This window comes from Xiphias gladius, chromosome 24, assembly GCF_016859285.1.
Source record: "Xiphias gladius isolate SHS-SW01 ecotype Sanya breed wild chromosome 24, ASM1685928v1, whole genome shotgun sequence".
Lineage (NCBI taxonomy): Eukaryota > Metazoa > Chordata > Actinopteri > Istiophoriformes > Xiphiidae > Xiphias > Xiphias gladius.
The window spans coordinates 15,025,899-15,039,566 of NC_053423.1; the positions used below are offsets into that span (position 1 = coordinate 15,025,899).

At 38.7% G+C, this 13,668-nt stretch overlaps 1 protein-coding gene across 1 annotated transcript in view; it reads right to left on the minus strand.

Moving 5' to 3' along the window:
• The window catches only part of LOC120786433 (CUB and sushi domain-containing protein 3-like), a 252,081-nt gene that overhangs the window by 31,155 nt on the left and 207,258 nt on the right, over window positions 1-13,668 (minus strand). Inside the window, exons 46-53 of the mRNA XM_040121879.1 lie at window positions 10,582-10,727; window positions 6,682-6,762; window positions 5,776-5,889; window positions 5,452-5,640; window positions 4,998-5,144; window positions 2,464-2,652; window positions 1,073-1,258; window positions 396-590 (exon numbers count right to left, since the gene is read on the minus strand). Coding sequence (XP_039977813.1) covers window positions 396-590; window positions 1,073-1,258; window positions 2,464-2,652; window positions 4,998-5,144; window positions 5,452-5,640; window positions 5,776-5,889; window positions 6,682-6,762; window positions 10,582-10,727 — 1,247 coding nt within the window. The remainder of the gene's footprint in view (window positions 1-395; window positions 591-1,072; window positions 1,259-2,463; window positions 2,653-4,997; window positions 5,145-5,451; window positions 5,641-5,775; window positions 5,890-6,681; window positions 6,763-10,581; window positions 10,728-13,668) is intronic.

Below are 13,668 nucleotides of genomic sequence, written 5' to 3' on the forward strand. Positions count from 1 at the left end.
TTCTTTACAGATTTAAAACATTAACAAGTGCATAAAATAATCTAAAAATACACTGAGGGCACTTGGTTTGCCTTTAAAGGAATAGTTTCACATTTTGGAAAGTAGACTTATTTCCTTTTTGGTAGAGAGTTATATGAGAGGATTCATACTGGACTCATATCTGTGGATAAAGGTGACCAGAGGAGATTCCAGGAATCACAGACGTTACTGCTTAGAACCCATATAACCACAATATTTTATCAAATATAGGCAAGAGTACATGATCCCAGTTATTATACACAGTGAATGGAACGTATGTGGATATCAGAGTAAATGCAGGATCTGAAAACACAAATATGTGTACAATAGAGGCCAGCTAATTGCTCATTAAACCGTTATACGCCTTAGTTACTTACTCTGGCAGTGCGGTCTCTCGTTTCTCCAGCTCCACACGCCATTGGGTAAGCACTGGATGTGGGCGGGGCCTAGCCTGTAGTATCCCGGATCACAGGTGAACACGATTCGAGTTCTGTATTCGTAGTGTGAGCCGTTGACAATCCTCCAGCGACCGTGCTCCAAAGAAAATGACCCGATGCTGGGACATACTACCACTACGAGAGATGGACAGAGTGTGAAGAGAAAATAAAGCCTCCTGAAATTTGCTTACATTAAAAAATAAATAAATAAATAAATAAATAATTACCATTTTAAAATGGTGTCAGATAGTAAATGGCTGGCTCAGAGTTGGGCCAAGCCACTGTAAGATATCTCACAGATGCATAATAATGACTCAGTTTAAATAAAGTGCCTGCAGTGGTCATTATATATTGCTTACAAACTAGTATATCCATCTTACTCAGTGAGAGACGATTATTTAATGATCATTGACTGAACAATGTAGTATTTCAAATTTTTTTCGTGTGTTTTTTGTATCTGAAGCAATGAAAATCGCAGGGGATGTCTAGGATTTATATTTATAGAGTGTTTGCGTTTGTGGCTTGGTCGTCTGGTTTGTCCAAATTACTAACACTATCAGATTTGGCATTTATGTTGTTGATATTCCACTGCTCTAATTGATCCGTGTGTTACTAACCAGAACACCGTGGTATCTTATTGTGGTTGCTCCATGTTCCATCGGGCTGACAGATGGCTGACGTCAGTTCTTTACTGGAGAGCCTGTACCCATCGTTACAAAAATAGGAAACTCTTGTTCCGACAGAGTAGTCAGCTGTTAAAATGCCGCCGTTTATAGGAGCTTTGGGTGCCCCGCATGAGACAGCTAGGGGAAGACATATACACACTGCGGTTAAGAAGACAACATGCAAACAGACACACACAGAATCCCTGATGCACACTTACGTCTGTCAGGTAGGCAGACTTGATGTGTACTTTGTTTGAAAAAATTCTGGGGTTTGAAAGCCACTGAATGTATTGTGTATCGGTAGACAATCTTACATATGTCTTCATTCAAGCTATCGCACTAAAAATATACAAAAGAAAGACGCTTGATCTCCAGTTCCAACTAGTTCTAAAAAAATACATCTATCTCGCTGAACATGCTGCTCCACAGTGTTTTTCAAAATAGACTTATTACACAGTGTTGACAATCTGCTTTACTGGTTCATCCTTCATTTGACTGTCTATCAATATCAGTTATGAGCTGTGCCTTCTTACGGTTATTTGATGCGTGGGTTTAGACAATAGCAGCTGCGACATAAAAATTTCATCAAGTCCTTGTAGAACATACTGTAATACATTCTGGAAATACACATATAAAGACGTGGAAAGAGAAAAGGCACTGAGAATTTTGCAAACATAATAGTCCTTTTTTTTTATCATTCAGGTTGCATTGTATTTGCCAAAAGGATATGAATTATATGTGGCATTCACATATTTAAAGCTACTTCCTACAAAAAATGCATCTGGCATTTTACCAACTTGAATTTGGAATATGTCTACTCTGAAGCAAAAAGAATAAACTGTACTTAGAGGAGAAAAAAAGGGTTTTCAAGGTTTATAGCTAGGAGGAACTTAGGTATACTTTTTGCTATTCATCTGTTTTGGCAATTCTATCAGTGTTAGCTACATCAGCTACAAGTCAAGTTGACAACAAACTTAACTGAAATTTATTTCGGTGACTAAAATTATTTTATTGGGTACGAGATCAATTAGCATTCAACTAAAATGTTGGGTAAAAGCTGGTGTGGCAGAATGATGGAGCGGCGCTCTTACAGCCTTTAACCCTGCACCTCAATCTTAGGACTGGTGCACACAGAGTAGCACAAGTCCCTGTAACAGTCCATGAGAAAACTGGACAGCTCTTCTTTAATCAGTTTTTTGGTGCAGGACTAAAGTTCCAACGCCCTGCATATGCATGAGTCACGCTGTTGTTTATAAAACTACCTAATTACTGTTTTATATACCAGTGAAAATCACACTTCAGCGCAGCGAACACACACGCCACACACAGACAAACAAACCCACCTTGACACGCAGGTAAAGGAGAATCCCAGGCGTGGTAGCCGAGTGATGTGCGGCGGCAGGTCGCTGTGGTGTTGCCAATGAGACGGTAACCACGGTCGCAGGCCCACCGCACCACGCTGTTGACATGGCCGCCACTCTGAGAGGAGATAGAGCCGTGGAGGGGAGAGTCCGGGGTGGAGCAGTACAGGGCTGGAGTGGAGGAAAACAAAGATTTGAAATGACCTCACACCGAGAGGTTTCTTTTCACTAAAACAGAATCACTACTATCAGTAAAAGAAAGTAGACTCCAAGCATGTAAACCTCATTTCCACTGAATTTCATGGCAGATGAGTCAGTCAGGATCAGTGACAGTGGTCTGACATCAGCATTGCTAAGGCTCGCTGCTATAATAGAACTAATGAATACATCTATCAGACTAGAGAGACAGACATTTGTCCCTTCACACAAATTTTGAGATTATAGCATAACAGATCTCCGGTTATGTCTGCATGCACGTGTGAAATAATAACATTAACATGAGTCGGTTACTTGTAATGTTCTAGTGTTGCTGACATTACAGTTTGGTGTCATGATATTTCAGAGATAAGATGATAATTTCCCCAAAATTTCATTAACACGAGTTCCTACTGTATTTATAACACAACGGGAGGCCTAGCCAAAATGGACTAATGGCATGTGTGTCATGTTTGTGAGTAAAATATCATTTTTACAGACTATAATTCTGGTTTTGTTTGTGTATTTTAAACTGTGCTATTATAGTCATCAGACATAGAAGTTGTAAGTCTCTCTTGGCAGAGCTTTTTGATCGAATAGTTAATGAGTAGAGTTACAGTAGAACTTATTACAAAGTCAGCAGTGGCTTTATGCAATTTCATAAAAATATTCTTACACCAAGAATCATTAACACATTACACCAGACAATATTGGCAGCTGTAGTCAAAATAAAAGGAATCCTACTGCAACTGCCAACAACCAACAAATTAAACATTGTCTAAGTCTGTGTGTTGTATATATTATTGACATGCTCTGTCTGTCTCCGTATCTATGGCAGTAGATAAAGGCCAGTAGCAGTTTCATTATGTTCCTCAGTTAAAGCTTATAAAGATTACTCAGGCCTGGGTCCACTAAGATGTGGGTTTGGGCAATGTGCCTGGTCTATAACTCCAAATTGGGCAGGAGCCCAAAAGTAAGTTCTTAACTGGCCTTATTTATTAGTGATAAGTCTTTTTTATATGTCCCTCTGATCTGCAGCTAGCCCAGTTTCATCTGTGTGGTGGGTTTTTGAACCAAAATGATCAAGCACCACTTAAGACTGAGAGAGTTTTGTTCCATTTACTGTGTTTTCCTTGCGATGAAAATACAGAATCAATGCCAGCACTGTTTTTCACAGTTTGCCAGTAATTTTCTAATAAAGGCTCTCTGACAGTTCTTTCCCCTCTGGCATTTTTGAGATTGATAGCATTAAACCTCTGATTTCAATTACACAAGAGCTTCTTGTAATGATAATATATACCAACATATCTTGTTATAATGACAAAGATTCCTCCTAAAACAAAAGAGGACATACCGACATAAGCTGGTATGTCTTAATGATGAGAAAATGTCATAACACGAGTGTTAAAATTCTCTTTATAATTTAAATTTGAGCACATTTTGTTTTTTTGTAGAAGTACATTGTCATATATCTACCTGATTGTGCAAGTTAAAAAAAAAAAAAACCCTCTTGAAGATGAACCCTGATATTAGTAGGCTTACATCATATGTTTAACAATCATTGTAAATGCTCACATTAATCACAGCTACCAAAGGAGGCTACTGAGTGTGAGGTTTTAGGAGGCTTTTCTGTTGTTATTATTCAGCATAATATTCATCATACAGAACAGTGTCTTTTTTAAAGGTTATAGAAGCAGCCTCCCGAATAGAAGGTAGGAAGTTAATGAGCAAACTATACAGATGATACTGTCTCCTCCCCCGTAACTGTCAAAAAATGCCCTTGAATTAAGTCCCAGTACCCAAGTGAAGGTGCTGAATGCCCAGCGGTCTAAAGTTATACTAAGCAGGCCCAGGTGCAAGGCTGTCTAAACGCAAAGCTTGCTGTAAAACAACATCAAGCTTTCTTTGAGTGAATAACAACTAAGAACTAACCCATAAGACAATTTAGTAATCTGCTTTAAGAGACAGACAGAAGAGAGGTATAAAGGTATTCTGAAGATGAAGAAACAAAACATAGAAACAAACTGCATAGGTAAATGATGCTATAAGTAATTTATGTACTTTTTTCATCAACTTTCTCGTTTATTACCTGTTTTCCCCACAAAATTGAGAAACTTCCTAATTTTTTCATTGTGTTTAACAAATTATAAGGCATACTCTGACACAACGTAGAGGTTGAAGTACTCCTCCATGAGCACTTCTAGTCAGACTGTCCCTCCGACCTTCTGTCTGTCTCTGTCTACCTCTGTCCTTATTGCCATGCATTATAATAATATAAAGTAGTAGTAAAATAAAGTTGGGATACATACTTTGGTACTCACCAACATAGCGAATTTTGAAGCCTTTCTTGTTTGTGCCATGGTCTGACGACCAGCGGACCAGGAACTGGTGGCCAGAGGTGGTGAGGTTAAAGGGTGTTGGCAGATCGCCGCTCAGCGTTGCCAGAGTGGGACTGTTGGCTGTAGGACCTGAGAGAGTGAGAGGAAGACGGGGAGAGGGGACAGAGAGAAAGAAAGAGAGACAAAAAATGAATGAGACAGTTAAAATATACTGTGAGTTCTTCTACGTTGGTTCTTTGTATTTCTGCCATAAGTGTGTACAGTTTTCCCAAGGTGATCATGTTTCATCTCAACACCTTTACAGCTTTGAGTGTGTCTGTGTGTGTGTGTGTGTGTGTGTGGTCACAAGTGGTTCTAACAAACACTTTACTTTCTTAGCTGAATTCTTACTAAAATGTGTGTCAGTGTGTGTGTGTGTTTGAGTGTGTTTATTTACCATCAAAAATCTCCAACACGTCAAACTCTCTCTCAGTGTGGAAGCTTTCAAAGGTAATGGTGACGTTGTATCCTTTCTCTACTGTAACGCTCCATGAACACATTTGGAGGTTAGGGTAACTTTCTGGCCAACCAGGGCTCAGGATGATACCTGAGGAGTCATATCGCACATCATGTGCAGGGCATTGGACTATGGATAGAAAAATTAAGGGAGGGAAGAGGTTATGATAAATGAATACATGCCATTTCTGTTATTTTCAGTTTTTTCAGCTATTTGAAATGTCAATTGAAAACACTTTTTGCTTTTGTATCGACAGGCACACACCTTGGCATGTTGGAGGTGGTGCGTCCATCTGTAGTCTCTCTCCTAGGCGACAGGTGAGAATCTCACTGCCGACCAGTGAGAATCCAGGATGGCATCTGTACCTGATGATGTCACCTGGAGGCACAAAATCACTGTATGAGGAAAGTATTCGGAAAGCGAAATCAAGGCAGAGCCAAGGAACAACATTGTTGATTTTCTTTTATAGTCTACAGTCAGTGGTGAAACGCAACATCTGCATTTACAAATTTGAGCTACTTATACTTGAGTATTCTCCATTTTCCACTTCAAAGTTCTACTTCACTATGTGTCTGAGGGAAATATTATACTTTTTACTCCACTACACTTATTGACGGCTTTAGTTAATAGTTACTTTACAAATTAAGACTTTACCTAAAAAAACATATAATGAACTTGTGAAGATGGTGCACTGTTATAAATTAAACTACCCCACAGTTTATAAAATAGTTAAAAGTCTGTTCCATCTTGACCAAATATAACAGTGAATGCTACTATCACATTAATGCATAAGTAATAATGATCTCATAATATAATATATAATTGCATACCACACCCAGAGGAGTACTTTAGTCCTGATACATATGGAGAATAATATTTATGTACTTTTACATGAATAACTTTATAAATGTAGAACATTAGCTTGTATTTGGAGTACTCTATTGTGTGGTATTGCTACTTCTACTAAAAGGATCTGAAAACTTCCTCTACCACTGTATACAGTGTGTCATTACCTGTGCCGACAAGACAAAAGTTCACAATACAAACGTATAACGCAGCACCAACAATTGTGATCTTGGTGAGTCTGCCTATCTCGCTGGCAACTTAAGGGTCTGCATCCTCCGTCAAATTGACATGTCCAGAGGCATGACAGTCAGACAGACAGCTCACCTATCTCCATCTCTCCGTCCTCCATCAGTATGTCAGCATTGGGCACTTCTGGAGGAGGCTGACAAACCCTTAATTGGTAGGCTAGGAGAACAGGAGGACAGAGGAGGAGAGGAGGGGAGGGAGGACAAAGAGAGGGACAAGATACAAGAGTGTGTGAAAAGTCAGCGTAACCTGGTCTGTCAAGGCAGGTAAAAATTTAAAACTTTCAAATGCTTGGAAACTGTAACTTGCTGGTCATCCTGCACTACTGTGTACGCTTCCGGTTGTCTGTGCCCGTAACAACTGCCCAGAGTGCTGTAGTGAGAAATCTTTAGCGACTCAAATAATGACACAAACTGTTTTCTGTTTATTTTATTTCATCTCGGTTGTAGCAGTTTAACTTCACTTTGTAAGTTCAGACGGTCTGGTCAACAAAGCATGGGATCAAAAAACAGAGCGGCTAAACAGATCAAGCACTGCCTTGAATCATAAAAAAACAACTGACTTTACAGCTACTGAGCTGAAGGCTGCAATCAATATTAGTGCATGGCCATAGATCACTCACTAAAAGAGAGAGAGAGAGAGAGAGAGAGAGAGAGAGAGAGAGAGAGAGAGGGAGAGAGAAAGACAGAAAATACAGACAGAGAGAGGGGAGGACTAAGGGAGAGGGGCAGGGAGGGCTGAGAGCTATAAGTCAGGATGAAATTGACTATGAAAATGAGACCTGCCAATAGTATCTGCTGCTCTCATGCATATCAAAGCCCTGTGGTCTGTGTGTACGTGCCAGTGCGTGTGTGCATGTTTGAGTGTGCGCACGTGTATGTTTGTGCGTGCACACCGATGTCTCTGCTTCTGTGCATGAGAGGAGAGGATCACCGTGAGCAGTCATTGATCTCACTAAGCTCCGAGAGCATTTTTTATAGCTACTTCTGCATTCATGTCACATCCACTTTCTCAGTCTCCCGTCCATGACAACATTATCCACCACTGTATGGTCCTGGCATTCAGAACCTTGGCCCAGAGATAAATAAAGAGGAGGACAATTACATTGATAAACATCCCCAAACAGTGGATTGATGCTTCCTTTGGGGTTTATTTGGCATTTCAAACCAAAACTGCTCTTTAGCAACTGTTTCAGATGCAATCTGTGACATTCTAAATTTCAGTTGAGTCACTAAAGGGTACTTAGAAGAAGAAATATAGAACATTTGTCCCTTATTGTGACAAGTTCCCGCCGTGGAAAATCTAGTAGGATTGGTGCTTATTCTTTCTGCATCTATTAACCAAGAATTTATGGCTCCTCCAGACTAACAGAGTGTAATACCCGTTCACATCGTGGTAACCTACCTTTCACTCTTGCCTGTCTTTTCTTGTTTTGTTTTTTTTGTTATATTGTCTAATAAAATTGAAGTGACAAAATAATGCTAACAACCACTGCCATACATGTCATCCTGTCTGCCTCTTATCTATCTTCCCTGTCACTCTCTGCTGTACATCGTCCAATAAAACAGAAATTGAAAATAAACTTGAATGCATCAGATGGTACTGTTCCTGTGTGAGTGTGACAGCTGACAGTTAAAACCTGCCAACAGAAATTCATTAAGAGTGTGTCATCTGTCTGAAAAAGGGAAAGTCTGCTTAAAAAAAAAACAACAACTTGTCATGCTTTCACTAAAGAACAGTGAACAGAAACTTTTGAAAAGAAGCAAATATAAGCTTCATGAAGGAGAACAAAGGGGGTATACATGTATATAAATAAATATATATATATATATATATATATATGTATATATATATATGTGTGTGTGTGTGTGTGTGTGTGTGTGTGTGTGTGTGAGAGAGAGAGAGAGAGAGACCAAATGGACCAAATGACAGACTGTGCTGTGAAGGGTAAAAGGAGTAGAGAACGGACTCATTAGTAGCCATTCTGTCAAATTAAAACTTAATCCAAAAAGGCAACTTCTCAGGTACTAAACTATTCAGATAAGAATGAGGAATAAAAGAAGGATTTTCCTTATTGTCTGGTGAAAACCTTGGATTCCCAAAATACAAGGCTTCATTAAGAAAAACGACATTTTTAGCTTGATGACAATACATTTTGATGGCTGTCATATCAACCCTGTTATCTTCAAGTTAAAGTAAAAAAAGTTAAAAAAAACGGGACCAACTTTTAGATTTCCACAAGACCACAGTAATTAATTTAAATGTAGAGTCACAAAATCTAGCTTTAGTGCAATAATAGCAACACATAAGACAAACATACTAAATGCACTTGACTGTACACATACTAATGAACAAGTATATATTAAATCTAATCATGAGACACTACATTTGAATGTTAGACAAATAGAAAATAAAATTAAAGGCACTACTTGTTAAATATTACCCTGCTGCTAAAAATTATGGGGAGTTCTTACATGTATGTAAGTTACTTGTACACATACTACAAATATGCAAGTGTTTTTTGATTTTTTAAAGAAAAAAACCTTAATTTAAGTAAATACTGTTTCAAGCTTTCGTCAGCAAAAGACAGGACAACATCACTTGGGCAGTATTCACTTTTTAGCCATTATTTGTAATAATTGAGTTTATGTGCTCATGTAATACTTCAAACCTTCAAGTCCGAGATAGAAGGAAAAATATCATAACTGGAGCTAAATGTTTTTACATGACAGGAATCAAAATAGAAGACAGAAGCCAAAGTGTCTAAACACTGATGTTTGCAGGCAGACAGGCGAAACAAGAAGAAAGACAATCGGGCAGGTTTTCATCTCAACAGTGGTTGAAAACAAAGGGAAATCTAAGTGCACTGAAGGGCCACAGCAAAAGATTGAAATGAAATGAAAAACTGAATGGCATAGACAGTTTTGACATGGAAAAAGAGCAGCAAAAAATACAATCACCACAACCCTGTGGAGGGGAGATGACAGTGTGTGTGTGTGTGTGTGTGTGTGCTTCTACTTATATCTTCGTGACAAGCAGTTTGAGTTATATCCCTTATGGAGTGAGGACATTTTGGGAAAATTAGTACATTTTGGCGGGTCCTCAATTTCAGAAACACCTTCAAAGAGCTCATTGAGGGTTCAGACTTGCTTTTAGGGTTCAGGTTAGAATTAGGTTTAGGTTAGGATTAGGTTTTGGAATTTAGTTGTGATGGTTAAGGTTAGGGTAAGGGGTTAGGGACTGCATATCAATAATCCCCTCATAAAGATAGGAGTACAAGATTGTGTGTGTGTGCGTGTGTGTGCGTGTGTGTGCATGCATGTGTGTTTAAGACAGATATGAAAAACACTAATGAACAAACCTTGACTGAGGCCATTGTTTCATGAAAACTGCCTAATTTAATGTTTTTGTTGAGAAAACAGCAGGTTTACTCTTTTTCCTTTTAAATGAATTTATTGCATGACTACAGCACCAATTAAAACAAAAATATTTAGAGGTAATGTTAAAAAATTAAAAAAACATTTTTTTCTTTAGACTGTACATTCTTGTGTGAGCCTCACTTTCTACATCTTTCTACATGGCTGATAATACCAACTTAATTCATGATATGAAAACTATCAATTGCACCTCTTTGACTAATATATTATCACTGTGGTAGGATGTGACAAAGATGCTGTCAGACCAAACTTTATGAGTCAGAATGTGTCAAAGGAAGCAGGTCTGAGTGGAACTTAATAAGGATGAAGTTGAAGAGAAGCTAACGTAAAGAGATCAATGCCATCACTGCAGCAACAACCAATGATACCTTTATAGTTTTTACCACTATTCCTCAGGAGAACAAAGCCAGCTGCAGAGAAAACAGTTAATGAGAATGGCATTTGTAACAGAGTAGACAAACAAATGATGTGTTGCACTTGTACAGTCAATGACATGAATGCTAGCTCCCTGACAACTTTGATAATGTTGTTACGGTCTTACCATGGTAGCTTAAGACAAAGAAGCCAGCCCCAGAGAAGTCAGAGTGGAATTTGATGAGGATGATGTTGGAGGTTGAGTAGACAGACTCCAAAGCTGTGTTCCCACTAAACTGGCCGATCTGAGGAGAAGATTGGTCTGGACCATCCCTATAGAGAGACAAAGACAAGAACTTGTGTTTAAAACTCAGAGACTAAAGACCCGTAAACGAATGGACTTGATATGTATTTATAGAACATTGGGAGAGAAAAGTCAACCTAAAACATAATTTGAATAAGTTATTGCAGTCATCTGTGACAGTTAAATGGCTATTTGTGATCAGAAAATGTTTCCTCCAAGGCTAGAAACAAGGATAGAAGAGAATTGACTATATTTTTAAGACAAAACCTGAGCTGCTCCATTGACTACGAATGGAGCTGGACATTGTATGACAAAGTGCCAGAGCCCAGAGTGATTGTGCATGAATATGGGCCCATCTTCCTTCTCAAATATATCTAAAATACAATGTCACAAAGCTCACTTAGATAAGAAACCTCAACAAACTCTGATTCCAGTCAACTTACAAAAGAGCAGTGCCTTTTTTTCTCTGTATAACAATACAATTCAAAGCTCTGGCTCTCTTATTCTTGCTTTGGGATGCTCACGTTCATAAATATTGATTGGACTGTCATCAGACCATAAGAATAACAAAAGTGAATCCTGGTGTAGACTTTGACTTAGACTTTGGCTTTAGTTTTGTCGCTAATATCGGCCTGGCATTCATGAAAAGTTACACAATTACCACACAAGGCAGACGGTAAATTATCTGTCAAATGGCAGGCTGGGCTCTCAGTACAATGTCATGAGCATATTTCACCTGTAATGACAGCACCACCAGCTGTCAGAGTGGAACTAACCAATAGCAGGCTCATTATCAGTGATTAAAAAGTATCATCATGAAGTTAAATGAAATGATGATTTCATGCTGTTAAGTGTTTTTGAATGAGGCCGATTATACCTGTCAGGTTATGTAAGGAATTATCCCCTTCTCTGATTCACATTTGGGGGTTCTGAGTAATCCTAGTAGTTTCATTTGTTGCTTCCCACTGTTGATTACCGCTGATGCTCACACTCACTAACAATTATGAGTACATTATGGCCACATATACAACACAGAGAGGGCTTTACTGTGCGAGGAAGCACAATAGAAGGTAACGTCTGTGACATGTATGATAATTCTTATGATGAAGTCCTATAGTAGCCTTCCCACTATGAGACCAATTAGCAGACTAACTGACTGTCAGGTGAGCTGGCTCTGGACTGAGGAGACCGCTGTGAAAATCACACCTTTACCACTGACACTGTGCTCTCTACAGGGAGCCAGCGTTGTGGCTCTGACATTCGGAGTTTGTAGTATGTTTGTGTGAGGCTGCTGTCTTTGCTTTTGTGTGAGTTCAGCGGTTTGTCCACTTTTTCCAACTGACAGCAGGGTCAGGAGCGTGCTGCGCGACCAATTCATGGAATTCACGGAATCGGCTGTGGGTGGACACCACACGGCTCAACAGTGTTGCGGTGTTTGCTGTAAGAAAGGCAGGTTGGTTATTGAAGTTTTAGGCCACATTTACACACTAAAGACATCTCTAAATTAAACAAGCCACATTGCTGTTATGTAAACAACTAAATTATATTAGATATATATGTTATACTAAACTAGTCACATTTGGTTGATATGATTTTGTTGAACACTGTCTAGCAGCATTTTAATGAGGGAAACAACAAGGTGAGGAATCAATTTTTCGGTTCACTGAAAATTCAATTGCAGCAATTCTGCTGACTGATCAATCATTTAAGTCAATCATCAAGGTTCTAAAATTGAGGAATTTCTGCTTTTCTTTGTTTATATCGTTGTACATTATTATTCTTTGACCTAGTAAGTTAGGTGAAGTTAACAGGTAAATTAGACCTTAAACATTAGTTGCAGCTCTAGATGAGGGAATTTTCTGCTGTTAGTTGGTAGTGTGTGAGACTACAGTATTTCACCTTAAAAAATCAAAACTACTACTATCATTCATTCGGGTAGAGAATAAGGGCACTCTTATGAGCCGACAATGTTCAGTTTCTTGGTGTACCTGTATTCCTCTGAAGGCAGGAGCATATTAAAGTAATTCTTTGATATAGTCTGTATTTTAGTCTGTAGTCTGTATATATCACTTTTGAGTCATCCAGGTGATTGTCTGGAAAAGGTACATTGTGTTGCCAGACCTCCTCAAAATGTAACAATGTTTTTATCAATAATAATTTCAGATTTTGCTGAGGGCTGTGGAAACAGTCAAACCTGGAAGTCTGGAAGGTTGATATACTGACAAGCTGACAGAAGCACAAGACAGACATTTGGTCTGTCTGGTGACGTTTCCGTAACTATTGACATTGCACCCTCCCATCTATTTATAGGAAATAGGCTTTAGCTGTTGAAGGGGGCAGAAACATGGCAACCATAGAAATAGACTGTACAGTCTATTTATGGTTCTGCTGCCACTTTGTACCTGCAGATAACTATGTAAAATGGTATCTAAGCACCATTTAAACACCTGTATTGACAAAACGTCTGCTGTTGCCGATGGCTTTTCTCCTGAAGAAGAATAGTGAAGAAAGAAGTCAAGCCTGGGCAGGTAAGTGGAGAAAGATATATTGTATATACCATATAAGACTAACTCAGACTTGGAGATCATGTGAGACAGACAGGAAAAACATGACAAGAAGGAAATTATGTCAAACTAACTTTATATTCAAGGAGAGATGTCTGTAGTCATAGTAACCTTTGCAGGAATTTGGCCAATTAGTGGCCAGCTCTGAAAAGATGTTAAAGAGCTGACACCCTGTGAGAGAGAGAAATGCATATGTGTGTGTCTGTGTAGCAGATGCTCCCTGAATATGTGGGACAAATTAAATGGCATTTCAGTCAAATAAAAGAAGAAAAAAAATTGTGAAATAAACCCTGATGAAGCAGAAGAAGATGAAAAGGACTGGTGAGAAGTGGCAAATAATGAGGATGAATGGTGTCAGTTAAGACATAGTGGGAAAACAAAGTAAAGTAAATAAATAAATAACACC